This window comes from Ovis canadensis, chromosome 1 (genome assembly GCF_042477335.2).
Source record: "Ovis canadensis isolate MfBH-ARS-UI-01 breed Bighorn chromosome 1, ARS-UI_OviCan_v2, whole genome shotgun sequence".
NCBI classification, from domain to species: domain Eukaryota; kingdom Metazoa; phylum Chordata; class Mammalia; order Artiodactyla; family Bovidae; genus Ovis; species Ovis canadensis.
This window is the reverse complement of record NC_091245.1, coordinates 1,346,519-1,365,118: the sequence shown is the minus strand read 5'-3', so window position 1 is coordinate 1,365,118 and position 18,600 is coordinate 1,346,519. Positions and strand designations below refer to the sequence as shown.

Below are 18,600 nucleotides of genomic sequence, written 5' to 3'. Positions count from 1 at the left end.
GGGTACGTCAGTGCAGACACCGAGCGACTCGGGTAGTGAGTCATCACGTGTGACGGTGGTGACGTGCTATCGGGGCCCTGATACCGGGACTCCTGTGACCACAGCTCAGTCCCAACTCAGTCCCAGCTCACGGGAGAGCGAAGGCAAAATCTGGAAAATTCAAAAATGTGATAGAAGAGGTTCTAGGGGAGCCTCCGAGCCAGCGTGAGGATGCAAGCCTGGCATCAGTTCTGCCAGGACGTCAGGATGACTGCCTTCTGTCCCACAGCACTGCCGTCGCCGTGTGACTCCGACCCCTGCTTCAACGGAGGGTCCTGTGACGCACACGGAGACTCCTACACATGCGAGTGCCCGCGGGGCTTCCACGGCCGCCACTGTGAGAAAGGTGGGGCGCGGCAGCTTACGGGGGTGGGGGGCATCCCGCCCGTTACAGCACGCCCCGTGCAGTGCACTCCCCTTCCCGCTCACTGTTTTCCCCGTGGATTTTAGAATCCCTGATTCATAAAATAGTTCAGTCTTGTCCAGTCGCTAAGTCATGTCCGACTGTCTGTGACCCCATGGACTGCAGCACGCCAGGCCTCCCTGTCCTTCACCATCTCCTGGCGTTTGTCAGATTCACGCCCACTGAGCCGACTTTATAAATGCAGTGCGATTAGGGAATGTCGACATCTCACAGCACTTAGCCACTCAAGAACGTAAGTGCCCTTGCGCAAATACGCCGCGGGCGCCATTGTGCTCACCTGGCCCGCTCAGTTCAGTCTTTCCAGCAGCCAGAAGCAGCATCAGGACTCTCTTCAGTGACCCAGGCATCCCCTGGTCAAGGTCCAAGGTGCTGGCCGCCTGGCCCCTATGCCCACGTCTGTCCTCCCAGGCTTGGCACCTGGGCCCCGTCCAGCCCGCCTGCTGCCTCACGTGTCCAGAGAGCTGAAACCTGAACCCCTGCCTCTGCCGCTCCCACAGGGCCCTGAAACTGGGCCCCCAAGGCTCCAACCACAGCGCCCTCGGCCTCCACACCGCTGCGGGGGAGGGCTTCCAGAGAGCAGGCTGATTCTGTGCAGAGCCACCGAGGTCCTGCACCCTTGGCCAAGGCGTCCCCAAGAGTGGGCAGAGGGACATGGTGGGGGTTGGTGGCCGGAACCTGGACAAGTGTCCTGTGAGGCCCCACGGGGTGTTGGGGGGAGGCCCCTCCTGCCTCACTTCCCCCCCAAGAACGTCAAGCAGGCCGAGGGTCTACACTGCTGGCTGAGCTGTGAAGGTGCGACATCCACCCCGCAGGCCAGGGGAGACCCCCAGTGCAAGAGGGTGATGGGCCCCGCGGGCCAGGGAAGGCCCCCAGTGCAAGAGGGTGATGGGCCCCGCGGGCCAGGGAAGGCCCCCAGTGCAAGAGGGTGATGGGCCCCGCGGGCCAGGGAAGGCCCCCAGTGCAGGCACAAAAACACGCAGATCTGAGTGGAAGTGCCTACTCAGCGGCTCCCCACTCAGCAGGAGGGCAGCAGTGGGCAGCTCTCCAGCGCTTCCCCAGCAGAGCCCGGGCAGGGCAGGGGGACGGCAGGTACAGGGGGTCGGGGCGGTGGGCACAGGGCCCCCGGGCCAACTGGGGAGCACCTGGGGGGCTCGGCCCTGGGCAGCAGCCTCAGGGGCTCCGCTGACCGGCAGCCGTGGCCTGCGGGTGCTCTGGGGAGGCTGGCCCCAGCTGACTGGCCTCTCTGTCTGTCTGTCTGTTCCTGGCAGCCCGGCCGCGCCTGTGCAGCTCTGGGCCCTGCAAGAACGGAGGCACGTGTAAGGAGGCGGGCGGCGAGTACCACTGCGACTGCCCCTACCGCTTCACCGGCAGGCACTGCGAGATCGGTGCGGGCCCAGCGGCGCGCCAGCCTGGGGAGAGTGGGGTGGGGCTGGCCTGGGACCCCTGCTCTGCCCCCTGCGTCTGCTCGTCAGGAGCACCCCACAAGCCCCCTACCGCCCCTGCTGCGGGTGTGGAGGGACGAGGGAAGGACCGGAGTTGGGGGTGCGTGCGAGCCCCGGCCCTGCCCTATGGGTGCCTCTGTCTCCAGGGAAGCCCGACTCGTGCGCCTCGGGCCCCTGTCACAACGGCGGCACCTGCTTCCACTACATCGGCAAATACAAGTGTGACTGCCCCCCGGGCTTCTCGGGGCGGCACTGCGAGATAGGTAAGGGGGAGCTCCCCACAGCCCCGTGGCCCGGAGGCACAGCTGGCGTGGGAGGCAGGACGCCTCTGCCGCCCAGAGGCCTCAGGGGGGACAGTGACGGGCAACGGGGTCCCCGTGCCCTTGCAGCCCCCTCCCCCTGCTTCCGGAGCCCGTGCCTGAATGGGGGCACCTGCGAGGACCTGGGCACAGACTTCTCCTGCCACTGCCAAGCAGGGTACACAGGACGCCGGTGCCAGGCAGGTGAGCAGGCCGGGTCAGGGGCGGGGCGGGGCGGGGCAGGGCCCAGCAGGGGACTGGGGAGGGAGGGGAAGAAAAACCTTAGAGCAGCCCGCTCTGGGGGCCGGTTCTGTCACCCTGGGACAGGCTGCACGAGGAGCAAGGGGCCCGGGTCAGAGCAGCGGGAGGCCAGGCAGGGGCCGGCAGTGCAGGACGTGGCTGCCGTGTCCTTGCAGAGGTGGACTGTGGCCCCCCCGGCGAGGTGAAGCACGCCACCCTGAGATTCAACGGCACCCGACTGGGCTCGGTGGCCCTGTACTCGTGTGACCAAGGCTACAGCCCAAGCGCCTCCAGCCATGTCCGGGTGTGCCAGCCACAGGGCGTCTGGAGCGAGCCCCCGCAGTGCCACGGTGACCGGGGCCCTCTGTGGGGTGGGGGGAGCCACGCCCCGCTCCCCTGGGCCACACCCCACTCCCCTGGACCACGCCCCACTCCCCTGGGCTGAGCAGGAGAGCAGGAGCCGCAGTTCTGACCCTGGCCTGTGTCTCCTCTGTGACAAGTGAGGCCAAGACCTGGTGCTGATGGTGGTGACGACCAGTCCCCTCCATTCTGGACCCTTGTCTAAGGGCTTCCAGTCCTCAGAGCAGCCCAGAGCATGAGGCCCAGCACCCACAAGCCCACTCTGCAGAGGGAGCCGCAGAGGCCAGGAGGCAGTCCAAAGGCAGAGCCCTGCAGAGGCACACGAGGGCTCAGGTCCCAGCCCCGCTCCCAGGCCTGCCCAGGCCTGCGGGATCAGACCCTGCATGTGAACAAGGCCCCCACGAGCCCCCATGGGCATTTAAGGGGTGTTGCCCTGCAGGCAAGGCCCCCCTTGATCCAGGCACCTGGAGATAGCGATGCCAGCGGTGCGTTAAGCCAAACAGAACATTCCAAACTGTTCAGCCCATCTATGTAATGGTAACACAGTCTCAGAAGACAAAGAGCTTTCAGCCAAGCAGCTTAGGGACGGGACGGGACAGCATCCAGAGGAGCGAGGCGCAGGGCACACCGCCCCCTCCCAGATGCCCTGCAAGGCGTCGGGCCTAGGCGGCCCTCTCAGGGGCAGCACCCCAAAACACAGGTGCGGTCACCTGGCCTCAAGCCTGCTCCTTTACGCCTGTCCTTCCAAGCCCCCCAGGGCTAGTGGTCACTGTCCAGGAGGCCACCCCTGGCCCAGTGTTGCTTCTCCTCAACATGCCATCAGAGGAGGAGTGGGGAGCGCCAGGGAATGTGAGCCCACAAGCCAGGATACCAGGACACTCGAGAAATATGGCCACCTCAGAGACAGTAACAGAGCCCAGACAACATATTCTCCTGGGAGGAGAAACGCAGGAGAGGAGTGAGAATATAAACGAAGCAGGATGCCGGCCATAAAACAGAATCAACAAGTAACGTTTAAAAGAAGGCAGGATAAGATGATCGAAAAGTTGTGGCAGTGGAAGTAACAGACACAGCTTACAGATGGGAGCAGAGACGAAGCTAAGAGGTTGGAAGATCAGTGTAAGGAGGTGTACCAGAGAGAAGGGAAATACTCTTAAATTAGAAAGGAGATGTAGGCTCTGAGGAGTGTATAAGTGCTGACACTGAGGTAACAGGACTCCAAGAGTGACCAAAATTAGGATGGAATGTTGCAACAACTATGGCGCTAAATTCCCAGAATAGCTGATAAATGATGAGAGATCGAAAGGGCCTGCACGATGTCCAACAGGAGGAAAGAGAGACATTAGGCACATTATAATGAAATTTAAGAAAATCAGGAAGAAAAGATCCTTAGAAAAACGGACAAGAAGCCACAAAGGAGCAAGAATCAGATTGGCACCAGACTTCTTATGGAGACATCAGGAGTGAGATAATAAAATGGCATTTTAAAGATAGCGAAGCGACCCATTCAGTTAGGGTCTGGACAGTGAGAAAACAACATCATTCTCACTGTAACATCAAGGAAGCTCCAGAGAGCCCATAAAATCGTACTTTTTAACTCATTTGAGAGCTGAGGATGCAAAGTTTTCTCACAAGGAAGCACCAGGCCCAGACAAGTCCGTGGGTCAATCCCACCGAACTGCCGGGAAGCAGACTGCCGCAGTGTTACACAGGCCCTCCTGGGGAGCAGAAACGAGTGTGTGCCACCCACTGCACGAGGCCAGGACAACCTCAGACCAGCACCAGACATGCACGGGTGGAGAGAGGAAAGTTATGGGTCCATTCGACGCGGAAACAGAGGCAGAATGCGGTCTATCAAAACTATACACCATGATGGGGCTTCCCAGGTGATGCCAGTGGTAAAGCAGCAGCCTGCCAGTGCAGGAGACCCAAGAGACGTGGGTTTGATTCCTGGGTCGGGAAGATCCCCTAGAGCAGGAAGTGGCAACCCACCCCAGTATTCTTGCTTGAAATGGCAACCCACTCCTGTATTCTTTCCTGGAAAATTCCATGGACAGGGGAGCCTGGTGGGCGACAGTCCCTGGGGCCGCAAAGAGCCAGACACAGCTGAGCACGCACGCCATCCTTAAGCTGGGTTGTTACAGAAAGTGTGATGTTAGAAACATTTGCTACACTGACCAACTAAAGGAGGAGAGTCATATAAGAGTCTCAATGACTGTATGATAAGCATCTGATAAAATTCACACCTATTCAAGTAACAAATGCCTACCAAGCACGAACTTTAAATAAAAGTACTCCTTATCCAGATAAAAATAATATGATACACACACACCTTTCTAGTACCAGGTGGTATAATACAGGATTTACTGGAGAGAAAACTTAGAAATAGCAGAGCCCACAGAGCCCCCCAAGTGTTCATTAGCCCACAGGGAGATGTGCTCAGACCAGGCAGAAGCTAGGCTGAACACAGTCACACTGAAGCGCACCTATTGTGCTCCACGTATTTACAGAGGAATGAGGACAGGTCACATCAAGAGGGCTACGGGGCCCTCCTGGCGGTCGTGGTCAAGGCTCTGGGCTTCCACTGCCGCGCGCACAGGTTCCGGCCCTGGCCAGGGAAGCTCTGTGTGCTGCATGGTGAGACCAGGAACAAGGCGAGGAAGCTGTGCGCCAGCGCTCCCTGACCCACACTGCGCAGGAGGGGGGTCTGGAGTGCAGAGCTGCTCCTCCGCTGAGCTGACTCAGACACGCTGAGCTGACTCAGACACGCTGAGCTGCCGACAGGAGGAAGGGGAGTAGCGTCTGAGGCAGTTTTATGGTGGGTCTCATCTAACCTAGAACAGTCATTATCCTAAGTGGAGAGACATTCCCTAATAAGGATGCCCGTTATCACTAAGTCTAGTCAACATTACATTGTCAGTAATAGCCTACGCAATAAAGTAAGAAAAAGAAAGTAAATTCATGAAAATGCTAAAGGAGGAAGTAAAAATGTTAGTATTTACAGCCAATATGGTTGTCTTTCAACCAAAAGAAAACTGTATAAATGATAGGAAATGTAATATGTTTGGTGAATATAGGTTATTATAACAAAATTCATTGCATTTTTATATATCAACAATAAATAATGATTAAATGACATATTTTTTAATAATTTATCATGAATTATAAAAAAGACATGTGCAGATGAAACCAAAAACTGGTTCCTTGAAAAGATCAATAAAAATAACAAGCCTCTAGCTAGACTGATCAGGGAAAAAATAAAAATTAGCAATATCAGAATGAAAAAAGATATCACTAAAGACTATATGAGCATTTAAAGGGCAACGGGATATTGTGAACAACTTCAGGCCGACATATCTCACAGTTTAGAACAAACGAAGAAAGACGCTAATGACCACAACTGACATGAGAATAAATAGAAAACGTGAGGAGCCTCCTATCTATCGAGGAAATTTAACTTGTGGCTAAAACTTCCCTGCAAAGAAAATGGCAGGACCAGACTGCCTGACTGAGTTCTGTCAAACCTCTCAGAAGGAAGACTGCTACGATCCACAGGGCTCCTTCAGAGAGTGTAGGAGGAAGGAACCCTCCTCAGCTCATTTTATGAGGCCAATATCGCCTTTATGCCAAGACCAGAGACGCTGCAAAAATGAAGTTACAGGCCAACAATAGTCTTCATGCGCAAAGCACAAAAACCCTAACAAGACATTACTAAAATCCAACCCACTCTTACAGCAGAAGGCTAATACAGCCTGACCTAGAGGGATTTATCTCAAGGACAGCGTACCATTTGAAACCCAGCAAATGTAATTCACCACAGAAGAAAATGAAGGAGAAAACCGCATGACTGTCTTAATAGATGCAAAAAAAGTCATTCGACAAAATTCAACTATTATTTTTAAAATTCTTAACAAACTAAGCGTAGAAGAAAATTTCTTTAACCCGATCAAAGGGCATCCATGAAAAAAATCAACAGCTAACAAAGTGCTTACGGGTGAAACACTTCCCGCCGTTATCAGTAGTCAGGCAAAGGTGTCCGTCCAGTGCCTTCCACCATTGTCCTGGAGGTCCTAGACCACGCCAGAGGCGAGAAAGGGAAGACAGCACGTCTACCGGGCAGGAAGTAAAGATGAGACGATCGTGCACACAGAGGGTTCTAGGAAACTCTACAGCAGAAGGGACAGAGCTGACAAGCGAATTCAAGCAGGTTACAGGACGCGGGGTCAACACACAGGAGCAACTGTATGTCCATATTCCAGCAGGGGAGCCTTGGAGGATGAAATGAAATAACGCTGTGTAAAATAGCACCAAAATGATAATTTTTATATATGTGAAATGAATTATAGACATCAGTGCAAAAGTTAAAACTATAAACTTCTGTAAGAAAACATATGAGAAAGTCTTCATGACAGCTGGAATACAACGGTTGGGTACTCGGAAAATATCACATCGTTTCTCCACGTCTCACCACACCCAACAATTAGTCCCAGATGTGTTAAGGACTTAAATGGGTTTTTTATTTTAACTATGTAGTTTTGTGTAGGAAATGTAGGTTAACTATCTTTTTGGCCTTAAGGCAGGGAAAGATTCCACAGAAACGACTAAGTATAAAAGGAAAAAATGGACAAGTTGACTAGTTAAAAATTAGGAGCTTAAATTCCTTGGCCTTAAGAAAGTCAGGCTTCCCTTGTGGCTCAGCTGGTAAAGAATCTGTCTTCAATATGGGAGACCTGGGTTTGATCCCTGGGTTGGGAAGATCCCCTTGAGAAGGGAAAGGCTCCCCACTCCAGTGTTCTAGCCTGGAGAATTCCATATACTCTCTAGTCCACAGTGTCACAGAGAGTCAGACATGACTGAGCGACTTTCACTTATGTGTATGTGTCATACATCTTATGTGTGTGTGTCCATGTCACATATATGACGTGTGTTGTGTGTACATGTGTGTGAGTTATGTGTACACTTACATACGCTACATACAATATAAATGTATGCGCACACGTATGCATGTAATCCGCCCGATAGTGCCGCACGTGAGCAGGACCTTCACGGTAGTAAACAACACCCCGTTTGCCAGTGCTGTGCAAAACGCAGATCAGTGGTACAGTGAGATACAGTCAGTTGGCAAAACTTCTGAAGTCTAAGAAGCCCATAAACTGGTGAGAATATGGATGAACAGGACTTGTCCCAAATTGCTGGAGGAAGCGTAAACTGGCCCAAGCACTTTGAAGGCAACGTAGTAGTTTGCCAAGTTGACCTTCGTATAAACTGTGTCCTAGCAATCGTACCGCTTGATGACGGCACATCCAGGGGAAACTCTACACCAGGAGACGTGAAAGACTCAGAAGTTTTGTTTCATCAGCAGGAAATCTAAGTCCAACCCCAAACCCTACCAAACGAGAGAGAAAGTCTGGTCCAACCACACTGAGGACTATCACACAGCAGTGAGAGGAACGACCCACCGCACAGAGCATCTTGTTAACACAGTGCCCAGTGACGAAGCAGTGCATCACCACAGCACCTATACTAAAGTTCATAGCAGCAAATCCTGTCCAGCATATTGATAAGAACTTAAAAACTGCGGGGGCACAGAGGGGATAACCATGGAAATTCAAGTCACAACTGGGAAGTGCGTGTGCGCAGACGAGCCACCATTCTTAGCCCCTAGGTCAGGCGCAGCCCCCAGGGGTCATTCCGTCAGTACCAGTTATTTACTTATTTACATGCTAAGCATTAAAAGTAAACTGTTTTAAGCTGAACATTGTTAATTCAGGAGCAAAATTTCCAGTTTTTAAAAACTTCACAGTGAATATTTCAAAATGAAGGGCTAGCCCCCAAGTGTCTTGGTTTCATACATGATTGTCACCCAATGGCGCGGTGGGGTCCTCGGGAGCACCCCCAGCCCCTTCCCAGAGGTGCGCCTCTTCCCCTCCAGGGCCCTCCTCGGGTTCTGGCCTCTCCCTGCACCTGGGATGTCGTGGACTTCTGTCCAGAGCCTCTTGTCAAAGCTCATGTGCGTCCCTCTCAGTCCGGCTTCGAGTCGTCCCTGCTAACAGCAGCAACCCTGCTTTATTCTTGGGGTCTCTCCCGGCGCCTGGCACCGGCTTTCCTCGCTCAGAAATCGACGAGTGCCGATCCCAGCCATGCCTGCACGGGGGCTCCTGCCAGGACCGCGTCGCCGGGTACCTGTGCGTCTGCAGCCCAGGCCGTGAAGGCGCCCACTGTGAGCGGGGTAAGAGGGCCCCAGCCCTCCGTGGGCCGGCCACTCCCGCTGAGCTCCGGCGCCCCAGCACCATCCCCTTGCCCAGCCGCTCCTCTTCCTGCGCTGAGGCCTGGCTGGGCGCTGCCCGCTCTCTCGAGCCCCTGCTGGCTCTGACGTTCACAGGGACAGCAGCTTATAGAGACTCTTGCCTCTAGGCCCCCGGAAGCACTGAGAGCGCAGCTGGCAGCCGCTAACCATGACCCTCCTCCCCTCCTCCCACAGACCCTGGCTGGGGGAGGGCGGGGGAAGGTGGGGGTGAGGACCCAGGGGCAGAGAGAGCGGGGTGCAGGGCGCAGATCCCAGCCCTGCGTCCAAGCCGGAGTAGCGGGGGAGGCTCCATGAAGCCTGCTCCCTCACACCTGTGCAAGCCAGGTGGCCAGAGAGAGAAGGCAGCAGGGGCCCGGACAGGCTCTGTGGGCAGAGGGAGGGCAGGGGAGGCTGAAGTCTGGGGCACAGGAGGCCCTGGGGCGGCGGCCATGCAGCCTCATGTCTGTGTCCCTCTCCTCAGAGACAGACAAGTGCCAGGCGCAGCCCTGCAGAAACGGAGGCGCCTGCAGGGACCTCCCGGGGGCCTTTGTCTGCCAGTGCCCCCCCGGTTTCACCGGAGTCCACTGCGAGACAGGTAGGGGCTGCTCTCGGGGTCCCCACGTGCCGGGCCCTCACCCACACTCAGGATACCCTGGACGCCTGGGAAAACCTGTTTCCAACAAGCACAGACGCTGGGCTGCTCAGAGCAGGGGGCGGGAACGGTGCCCGGGGACAGGCTTCGGCGGGGGGGAGGGACCCCAGCAGGGAGGATGAGGGGAGGGCCAGGCCCCTGCCCGCCCCCTGCCCCCAGCGACCTCGCCCCGCTGTCCTTTCCCTTCCTCCCGCTGTCCTCTCCTCCCTCCCCCAGACACCCCCTTGCTGCCCTGGCCGACTCTCTGGGTGTTCTCCAGAGGTGGACGCCTGCGACTCCAGCCCCTGCCAGCACGGAGGCCGCTGTGAGGACGGTGGTGGGGCCTACCTGTGCGTCTGCCCAGAGGGCTTCTTCGGCTACCACTGCGAGACAGGTGGGGCTCCCCGCTCCCCGCACCCCCGTCCACCCGGCTCCATGTCCAGCCACAGGCCGTGCCCCGCCCCGGACGGGCCAAGCTCACGGCCGCCCCAGGGGCCTGCCGCTCCCAGTTCCTCACGGCGAGAGCCCCTCGCTAGTGAGCCTGTTCGGGCCCCTCAAGGACCGGGCGAGGGACAAGGTCTTCCCTGGCCACGGCCTGCGGCAGCCCCCACCCCACCGCCTGCCGCCCCGGCACCCTGTCTCCCTGCTGTGCGTCTCCCCAGGGTGGGTGGCCTGACCTGTGCTGTTCGAGTGTCCCCAGTGTCCCCTAGCTGGGCCTGACCAGCACCGCTCAGATGTGCAGGGTGGACAGGTCCTGGGCTCCGGCCCCACCGCAGGGCACAGGAGCCGGCCCAGTGGCGAGCGTGGTGTGGACGGTTTGTGGCCAGAGCATCTCTCCAGGGCGGGGGACCCTGTGGGCCCTGGCCTGGAAGCCCGGGGCTGCTCCCCAGCCCCAGCATACACAGGCTGCGGAAGGGCTGGTGTTCTCAGCTGCCGCCCAGGAGTGGCCACCCTGGCTTAGCTGGGAGGGGCCAGCCTGGCCTCTCCGCGGGGCCTCCGGCAAGCCCTGCCCCTCCCCCGGAGTGTCCCCCATATCTGCTCCCCAAAGGGCCACCTAGGACTGCCCACCTGCATCCCACAAACACACCAACACGGGGCCAGCCCAGGGCCAGCATCAAGGGCCTGGGGGAAGGCGCCTGCCCAGACATCCACTCACAGCTGCCTCCCCCCACAGTGAGTGACCCCTGCTTCTCCAGCCCCTGTGGGGGCCGTGGCTACTGCCTGGCCAGCAACGGGTCCCACAGCTGCACCTGCAAAGTGGGCTACACCGGCAAGGACTGTGCCAAAGGTGAGGTGGCGAGGGCGCCGGCGTGGGGGCTCCCCTCCCGCCCGGGGGCTGCAGACACCCCGTGGGGCGGGGCAAAGAGCCGAGCGGGCCCCAGGCCCAAGGGCCAGCGGGCCAGACACCCGCCTGGGGGCCGGGACTTGCCCAGCCAACAGCTGACACCCCCCCTTCCCTTGTTCTTGATGGAAACCCTGAAGAGCTCTTCCCACCAACGGCCCTCAAGGTGGAGCAAGTGGAAGAGAGTGGGGTCTCCATCTCCTGGCGGCCTCCCGAAGGCGCAGCTGCCAGGCAGGTGCTGGACGGCTACGCCGTCACCTACGCGTCTGCGGACGGCTCCTACCGCCGCACAGACTTCGTGGACCGGGGCCGCTCCGCGCACCAGCTCCGGGCCCTGGCGCCCGGCAGGGCCTACAACGTCTCCGTCTTCTCGGTCAAGCGCAACGCCAACAACAAGAACGACATCAGCAGGCCTGTGGTGCTGCTCGCCCGCACGCGTGAGTGACCCGGCCGCTCCCCGCACGCGCGAGTGACCCGGCCGCTCCCCGCACGCGCGAGTGACCCGGGCTGCTCCCGGCACGCGTGAGTGACCCGGCTGCTCGCCCGCACGCGTGAGTGACTCGGGCTAACTCCCCGCACACGTGAGTGACTCGGGCTAACTCCCCGCACGCGAGTGACTCGGGCTAACCGCCCGCACGCGTGAATGACCCAGCTGCTCCCCGCACGCGTGAGTGACTCGGGCTAACTCCCCGCACGCGAGTGACTCGGGCTAACCGCCCGCACGCGTGAATGACCCAGCTGCTCCCCGCACGCGTGAGTGACTCAGGCTAACTCCCCGCACGCGCGAGTGACTCGGGCTGCTCCCCACACGCGTGAGTGACTCGGGCTAACCGCCCGCACGCGTGAATGACCCAGCTGCTCCTCGCACGCGTGAGTGACTCGGGCTAACTCCCCGCACGCGTGAGTGACTCGGGCTGCTCCCCACACGCGTGAGTGACTCGGGCTAACTCCCCGCACGCGTGAGTGACTCGGGCTGCTCCCCGCACGCGCGAGTGACTCGGGCTAACCGCCCGCACGCATGAGTGACCCGGCCGCTCCCCACACGCGTGAGTGACCCAGCCGCTCCCCCCACGCGCGAGTGACCCGGCCGCTCCCCGCACGTGTGAGTGACTCGGGCTAACTCCCCGCACACGTGAGTGACCCGGGCTACTCCCCGCACGCGCGAGTGACCCGGGCTGCTCCCGGCACGCGCGAGTGACCCGGGCTAACTCCCCGCACACGTGAGTGACCGGGCCGCTCCCCGCACGCGCGAGTGACCCGGCCGCTCCCCGCACGCGCGAGTGACCCGGGCTAACTCCCCGCACGCGCGAGTGACCCGGCCGCTCCCGGCACGCGCGAGTGACCCGGCCGCTCCCCGCACGCGCGAGTGACCCGGCCGCTCCCCGCACGCGCGAGTGACCCGGGCTAACTCCCCGCACGCGCGAGTGACCCGGCCGCTCCCCGCACGCGCGAGTGACCCGGCCGCTCCCCGCACGCGCGAGTGACCCGGGCTAACTCCCCGCACGCGCGAGTGACCCGGCCGCTCCCCGCACGCGCGAGTGACCCGGCCGCTCCCCGCACGCGCGAGTGACCCGGGCTAACTCCCCGCACGCGCGAGTGACCCGGCCGCTCCCCGCACGCGCGAGTGACCCGGCCGCTCCCTGCACGCGCGAGTGACTCGGGCTAACCGCCCGCACGCGCGAGTGACCCGGCCGCTCCCCGCACGCGCGAGTGACCCGGCCGCTCCCCGCACGCGCGAGTGACTTGGGCTAACCGCCCGCACGCGCGAGTGACCCGGCCGCTCCCCGCACGCGCGAGTGACTCGGGCTAACCGCCCGCACGCGCGAGTGACCCGGGCTAACTCCCCGCACGCGCGAGTGACCCGGCCGCTCCCCAAGGGCCCCACCACGGCGTGCCCCCAGCAGGGTGGGCGCCAGCCAAGCCACCCCCAGTGCCCAAGCCAGCCGAGGGCCCGTCCTCTGGAGGAGAGGGGCGGTGACAGGGTGAGGGAGGGGGCTGGGGAATGCAGGGGGGCCCCCTGAGAAGGTGCTGGGACTGCCGTGGGGTGAGGACGGAGCCTCCCCACAGGCTGGAGCAGAGGCACCCGTGGGGCAGCAGGGAGGCCGTGTGGGCACCCTGCCCGGAAGGGAGTTGTGCGGAGAGGCGGGGCTCGGCTGGCTTGTCTGCTCCTGGGGCTGTGCGGGAGGGGGAACCCCGGAATACTCCCATGATGGTGAGTTGGTGGGGGCTGGCCCTGGGAATCAAGAGATGGGGAGGGGAGGCTGGAGGATGGAATGAGAGCTGGGCAGTGGCACGACCACTGGGCATGTTGGGAGCCCCTTGAGGGTGGCTGCCAGGGCGGGGCAGGGGGCGCAGGTGGGCACAGGCTGGTGCACAGACACAGGTGGGCATATACGGACAAGTGAGCATGGGCGGGCAGGTGGGCACAGCCAGTCATGCGAGCAGGACAAGCGAGGCAGGCCTGGCCCACCGGCCAGGTGAGCGGGAAGACGAGGGTCCTGGGGGGCAGAAGGGAGCACCTTCTCGGGTCCCTTGGAAGGAACGCGGCAGGCACCCTGCAGCCTGCGAGGATGCCCACAGCCAGGACGCTGACGGCCAAGTGTGAGGAGGGACGAGGCCTCGGGACGGGGTGTCCCGGGGAGGGACAGCACAGGGGGCCAGGAGGGTGGCCCCAGCATGTGACAGAAGAGCCTCGGGGGCTGGGGGCGGGCAGGGCCATCCTGCTTCAGAGCTCAGCTTGAGCGAGAAGCACTTTTGAGGCTGCTCAAGGTGGGCTCTGGAAGGAAGACAGCCTCCCCCCTGCCATCGGGGTCGGGGTGAGGCACCACCTCCCACAGACCAGGGCTCGGCACTCTGGGAGCCGGGGCGCCCTTCTCAGCCCCCTCGGCCCGGGGTCCGCCCCCTCCCCTGGCGTCAGCGAGGCCTCTCCTGGCTTCTCCCTGGCGGGCCCCCGGAGCCCCCAGATGGGGAGTCAGTGCCTCCAGCCAGCCCAGGCCCACGCAGGGCAGCGCCTACAGCAGCCCTCTGCAACGCCCCCACCCTGAGGCAGCGGTCCAGGGCACGTCCACCCGTGCCCGGTCCCCGCCGGACTGCGGGGCGCCTTCAGCAAGTCCAGGCTGGACGGGCGTCTCTGCAGAGGCCACTCTGCAGGTCCCCAGGGCCCCTCCCGAGCCCCCTCTCCAGCCCCGGCCCCGCCCCCCGGGGTGAGGAGGGGCCACACAGACTGCTCGCCCGCTGTCCCCAGGACCCCGCCCCATCGAGGGCCTTGAGGTCGCCAACGTGACAGCCAGCGCCATTTCGGTGCGGTGGGCTCTGCACAGGATCCGCCACGCCACCGTCAGCAGCGTCCGCCTGTCCATCCGCCACCCTGAGGCCCAGGAGGAGCAGTCCACTGACGTGGACAGGAGTGTGGACAGGTTCACATTCAGGTAAGAGCAAGGGCGCCCTCTCCCCCCGCCCCACCGGGTTCCTGCCGCCCTCTCCCCCCGAGCCCCTGGAGGAGCAGGGCTGTGCGATCAGTTCCGGGCCGCACCGCGGCCTCGCCTCCCACGGGCGCCAGCGTGCCCGAGAGAGCAGGGACGCTCTGAGCAGGGACGCGGATGGCACCCCCTGCAGACAGAAGAAAGAGGCCACCGGAGGCCAGCCCAGAGTCCCTCCAGCCCAAGTCACCAGACTCCTTGGAGAAGGCAGGCACCCCTGGGCTGCCTGACATTTTTACTTTGTTCAAATATGTTCAAACCTTAAACTCGTGAAGGACAGGGCAGCCTGGCGTGCTGCAGTCCATGGGGTCACAGAGTCGGACACGACTTGAGCAGTTGAACTGAGCTCAACTGAAATTTCTTATGCGTATTACACATTATATACCAACAGAACTACAAAATAAAATTCAAATGAACATCAGTCATTCAAAATGACTGAGACAGACATTTCAGCGGCGCCACAGGGAAGCCTCAGATCTCCGGCCCAAGCCCCCAGCTCAGGGACGCTCCCAGACAGCGGCCCACGGTGGGCCCGCGAGCCACCTTCTGAGCCAGGCAGGGAGGGTGGGCAGTGCTGGAGGGCGTGAGGAGGGAAGGCGGCAGCTGTGACGTTTCCACCAACTTCCTGAGCCTGGGACCGCAGCTGTGGAGGTAGACTCAGGCACAGCTCTGCAGCGCCCAGCCTAGAGCAGCCACGGGCCACGGCTGGGAGGGGGGCTCTGGAAGGCGGGCAGGCCACCGTGCTGCCGCACCAGCACATTTCCGGTTTGCAGTCTTCTCTCCACCATGTCTCCTGTGCCCTTCTGTCCAGCCGGATGGCCATCTGTGCTGGACACCACGCCCCCTCCCCTTGCCTGTGGCTCCTTCTGCCCACTCCCCAGGAGCAGCGGGGCAGAGACACAAATGGGGTCCCCAAGGCCATCCCCACATTCCCGAGGGGGTTCCCCAAGACTTAGGAGATTCAGGACAGAGAAAGGATACAAAGCAACATCAATGAAAGGAAGAGGTGGGCGGGGGCAAGTCACAGACCACGTGTGAGCTTCCACAGCCCCTCCCCACACAAGACAAGCTCTCCCCACATCCCCAACATACCCCATCCCTGCCACCAGCCAGCAGGTACTTTGGGGAGCCACACAGACAGACAGCATCCAGGGCTTTGACTGGGCAAGAAGGCAGGTAGAGTCATGGGCACCTGAGCCTGGAGAAGGTTCCAGAACCCCAGAGGAAGGGATGCTCAGCTGGCAGGAGCCTCTCTGTGCACAGACATTTAGGGGCAGGGAGACCCTCTCCCCCTGAGGGCACTGGGGACCCTCAGAAGTCCCACCCCAGGGCCAGCCTCGTGGGCAGCCCTCCCCAGGGCGGGGGTGGGGGTGGGGGGCCGGCCTGGTAACCCTTTTCCTTCAGTCGCCCTAAGCTGGCCTCTGCTGTCTGAGCACCAGCTTCCGGCCACACTGCAGCCACCCCGGGCCTGCGTCCTGCCCAGCACTGGACAGACAGGCCAGGGAGGAGCTCAGCGCAGCTCTCAGGCCACAGCCTGGCCTCTGTGGCGGCTGCCTGGCCACCAGCCCTGGGATGACTCCCGCCCGGGTCACACCGGCCCCGGGACGGCCCCCGCCCGGGTCACACTGGCGGAGCGGCGGTCTGAGAGCAGAGCCATCCTGTTCCTCTCCCCTGGCCTCCGTTCCCCACAGGGCCTTGCTGCCAGGAAGGAAGTACGCCATCTGGGTGACGGCCCTCAGTGGGCTCGGGGGGCAGGAGCACCGCACGGAGAGCCTGGCCTCGGCCCCAGTCCACGTGTGGACCCGTGAGTAGAGGGCGGGGCTCAGCTCCCTTCCGGAAGCTCCCCAGCCCTGCCCTCGGGCTCTGAGTGGCCGCAGCCCCAGAAAGCTGTCCTGGCCACCGGTACACGTGCCCAGAGGTGCCTGGGAAGGCGACCGCAGGGGGCTGGGCAGGGCCTCTGCCGGGATGACCCCCCCTAGGCCACCCTCACTGTGGGTGCTCCCAGGTCCCTGCCAGAGCAGGGTCACTGAACAAGGGCCGGAGGAGAAGACCGCGAGGATGGGCAGGCTGTCCACCCGGGCGAGGACACCCGGCCCTCACCGCTCCCCGCTCCCCAGCACACGGGCTGTCCAGGCACAGGAGGGGCAGTGAGCGGGGGTGGGGAGGGCAGGGTCTCACCCAGTGGGACAGGCAGACAGCAAGGGTCAAGTCCTCACTCTGACCCTGGGTGTGGGGTCCCTGGCCCACCCTCTGCCCATCTAGCCCACTCCCCTACCTACATCCCGGGAGAAGGTGTACGTGGCCAAGCTCAGGGGGATGGAAAATGCCATGCCGGCAGGCAGCCTGATGGAGTGAGCTTGGGGGGTGCCTCACCGGGTGCCTACTGTTGCCGGCCCTGAGCAGCTGCCAATGCCCCTCCACCCGTCCTCAAGGACACAGTGAGGTCTGCGACAACGCGGTCTGGCTTCCAGCGAGGCTTCAGCACTCCATGTCAGATCTTTAGAGTGTGCCCTGGACAGAAAACCCCACCAGCCCCCTTCACTCCCCTCCCCTGCTCCGTGCTCACCCAGGGCCTCTGCCGCCAGCCAACCTGACCGCCGCCCGAGTCACGGCCACCTCTGCCCACGTGGTCTGGGACACCCCCAGTCCGGGCGCCTCTCTGGAGGCCTACGTCATCAACGTGACCACCAGCCAGAGTACCAAGAGCCGCTACGTCCCCAGCGGGAGGCTGGCGTCCTACACGGTGCGGGACCTGGCGCCCGGACGGCGGTACCAGCTCTCGGTGACGGCCGTGCAGGGCACTGGGGCCGGCCAGGTGCACAGCGAGCCCGCCCACCTGCACTTCATCACCTGTGAGTGCGCCCGCCTTGGAGCGCCCCCCCCCCTCCCCGACCCCGGCCCAGCCGCGCTGCTCCAGGCATGGACAGGCCACCCGGGGACAGGCTGTGCTGGCACGGCGCTGCGCGTGCACGCGGGGCGGCCCTGCACAGCTGAGCTGCGTCAGCTGGCCAGCGTCCCGCCTCCCCTCGTGCTGCCCGCCCCGGTGGGCCCTGGACGGTGGGCAGTAAATACAGGCCTCACCTGAAAACCGGCGCCCACAGGAGGCAGTGGCAAGACCCGCCAGGCTGGTGGCGTGGAGGCGGGCCCGGGGAACAGCACCCCAGGGAAGAGGGCAGGACAGCCGGTGGTGGGAGGGGGAGGCGGTGGGGGCGGGGCGGGGCTGGGACGGGCAGGAAGGGGGCGCATGTGGACGGAGGGAGGCGGGAGCAGCTGGGGAGAGAGGCCCAGGGCCACGGTGAGGTCGCAGGTCTGCTCTCGGGCGCCCGGGAGGCCCGCCTGCCCCACGGGGGTCTGCACAACCCCCTTACCTGTCCCAGCTCACAAAACAGTCTGTCTGGACGGTGAGGTGCTGCAGGGAGGTGAGCAGCAGGCTGGGCTCCCTTGTCTCCTGACCCAGCAGCCTGCCCGCGGGGCACGAAACACACTTGCCCTGAGACACTGAGGCCAGCTCAGCCCCAGACCCACCGCCAGGCGGGCAGGGCAAGTGGGGCCCTCTGTGAGCTGGTGGGGAAGGGTGTGCAGCTGAGAGGGCAGCAGCCCGGGGCTGCGGCGGGTGGCACCCACCCACAGAGGAGCTGCCCCCTCTCTCGGGGTGTGAGGGCTGTGGGCCTCAGCCCAGGTGAGTCTGGACGGGGCCCCAGGGCCTTGCCTCACCCGCAGGTGAAGAGCCTGGGCCAGGGTGAGGGCTGGAACCAGCGCCTGGACAAAACCCAGGCAGCAACCACAGCTCCTCCGTGGGCAGAGGTGGGGCTGGGCTGGGGTGGGGCACCCCCTCTTCAGCCGTGCACAGGGGAGCCCCAGACCAGCCCACAGAGCCACCCCTTCCTCTGCCCGCCCGCAGCCCCGAGGGACAATGCTGACAGACGATGGCACCGTGACAGCCTCCCCCAGAGGGCGCTGAGAACCCGCCCGGCCCCCGCACGCCTGCCCGAGCTGCGCCTGCTCAATGACCCCGGTGCCCCCACGACGCCGACCCAGGCCCCCAGGTGCCTGCCTCA

At 62.2% G+C, this 18,600-nt stretch overlaps 1 protein-coding gene across 11 annotated transcripts in view; it reads left to right on the top strand.

Annotated features, from left to right (window-relative positions):
• The window catches only part of SNED1 (sushi, nidogen and EGF like domains 1), an 82,526-nt gene that overhangs the window by 47,459 nt on the left and 16,467 nt on the right, over window positions 1–18,600 (top strand). For all 11 annotated transcript variants that reach the window (XR_011255687.1, XR_011255689.1, XR_011255676.1 and 8 more), the window contains exons 12-25: window positions 269–385; window positions 1,732–1,848; window positions 2,052–2,168; window positions 2,295–2,408; window positions 2,621–2,794; window positions 8,920–9,033; window positions 9,572–9,685; window positions 10,002–10,115; window positions 10,896–11,009; window positions 11,204–11,500; window positions 14,308–14,491; window positions 16,234–16,346; window positions 17,113–17,394; window positions 18,444–18,588. Coding sequence is in view for 6 of the 11 variants with exons in the window: in XM_069583341.1 (XP_069439442.1) it covers window positions 269–385; window positions 1,732–1,848; window positions 2,052–2,168; window positions 2,295–2,408; window positions 2,621–2,794; window positions 8,920–9,033; window positions 9,572–9,685; window positions 10,002–10,115; window positions 10,896–11,009; window positions 11,204–11,500; window positions 14,308–14,491; window positions 16,234–16,346; window positions 17,113–17,394; window positions 18,444–18,588 (2,116 nt within the window). In the remaining 5 variants the exon portion in view is untranslated. The remainder of the gene's footprint in view (window positions 1–268; window positions 386–1,731; window positions 1,849–2,051; window positions 2,169–2,294; window positions 2,409–2,620; window positions 2,795–8,919; window positions 9,034–9,571; window positions 9,686–10,001; window positions 10,116–10,895; window positions 11,010–11,203; window positions 11,501–14,307; window positions 14,492–16,233; window positions 16,347–17,112; window positions 17,395–18,443; window positions 18,589–18,600) is intronic.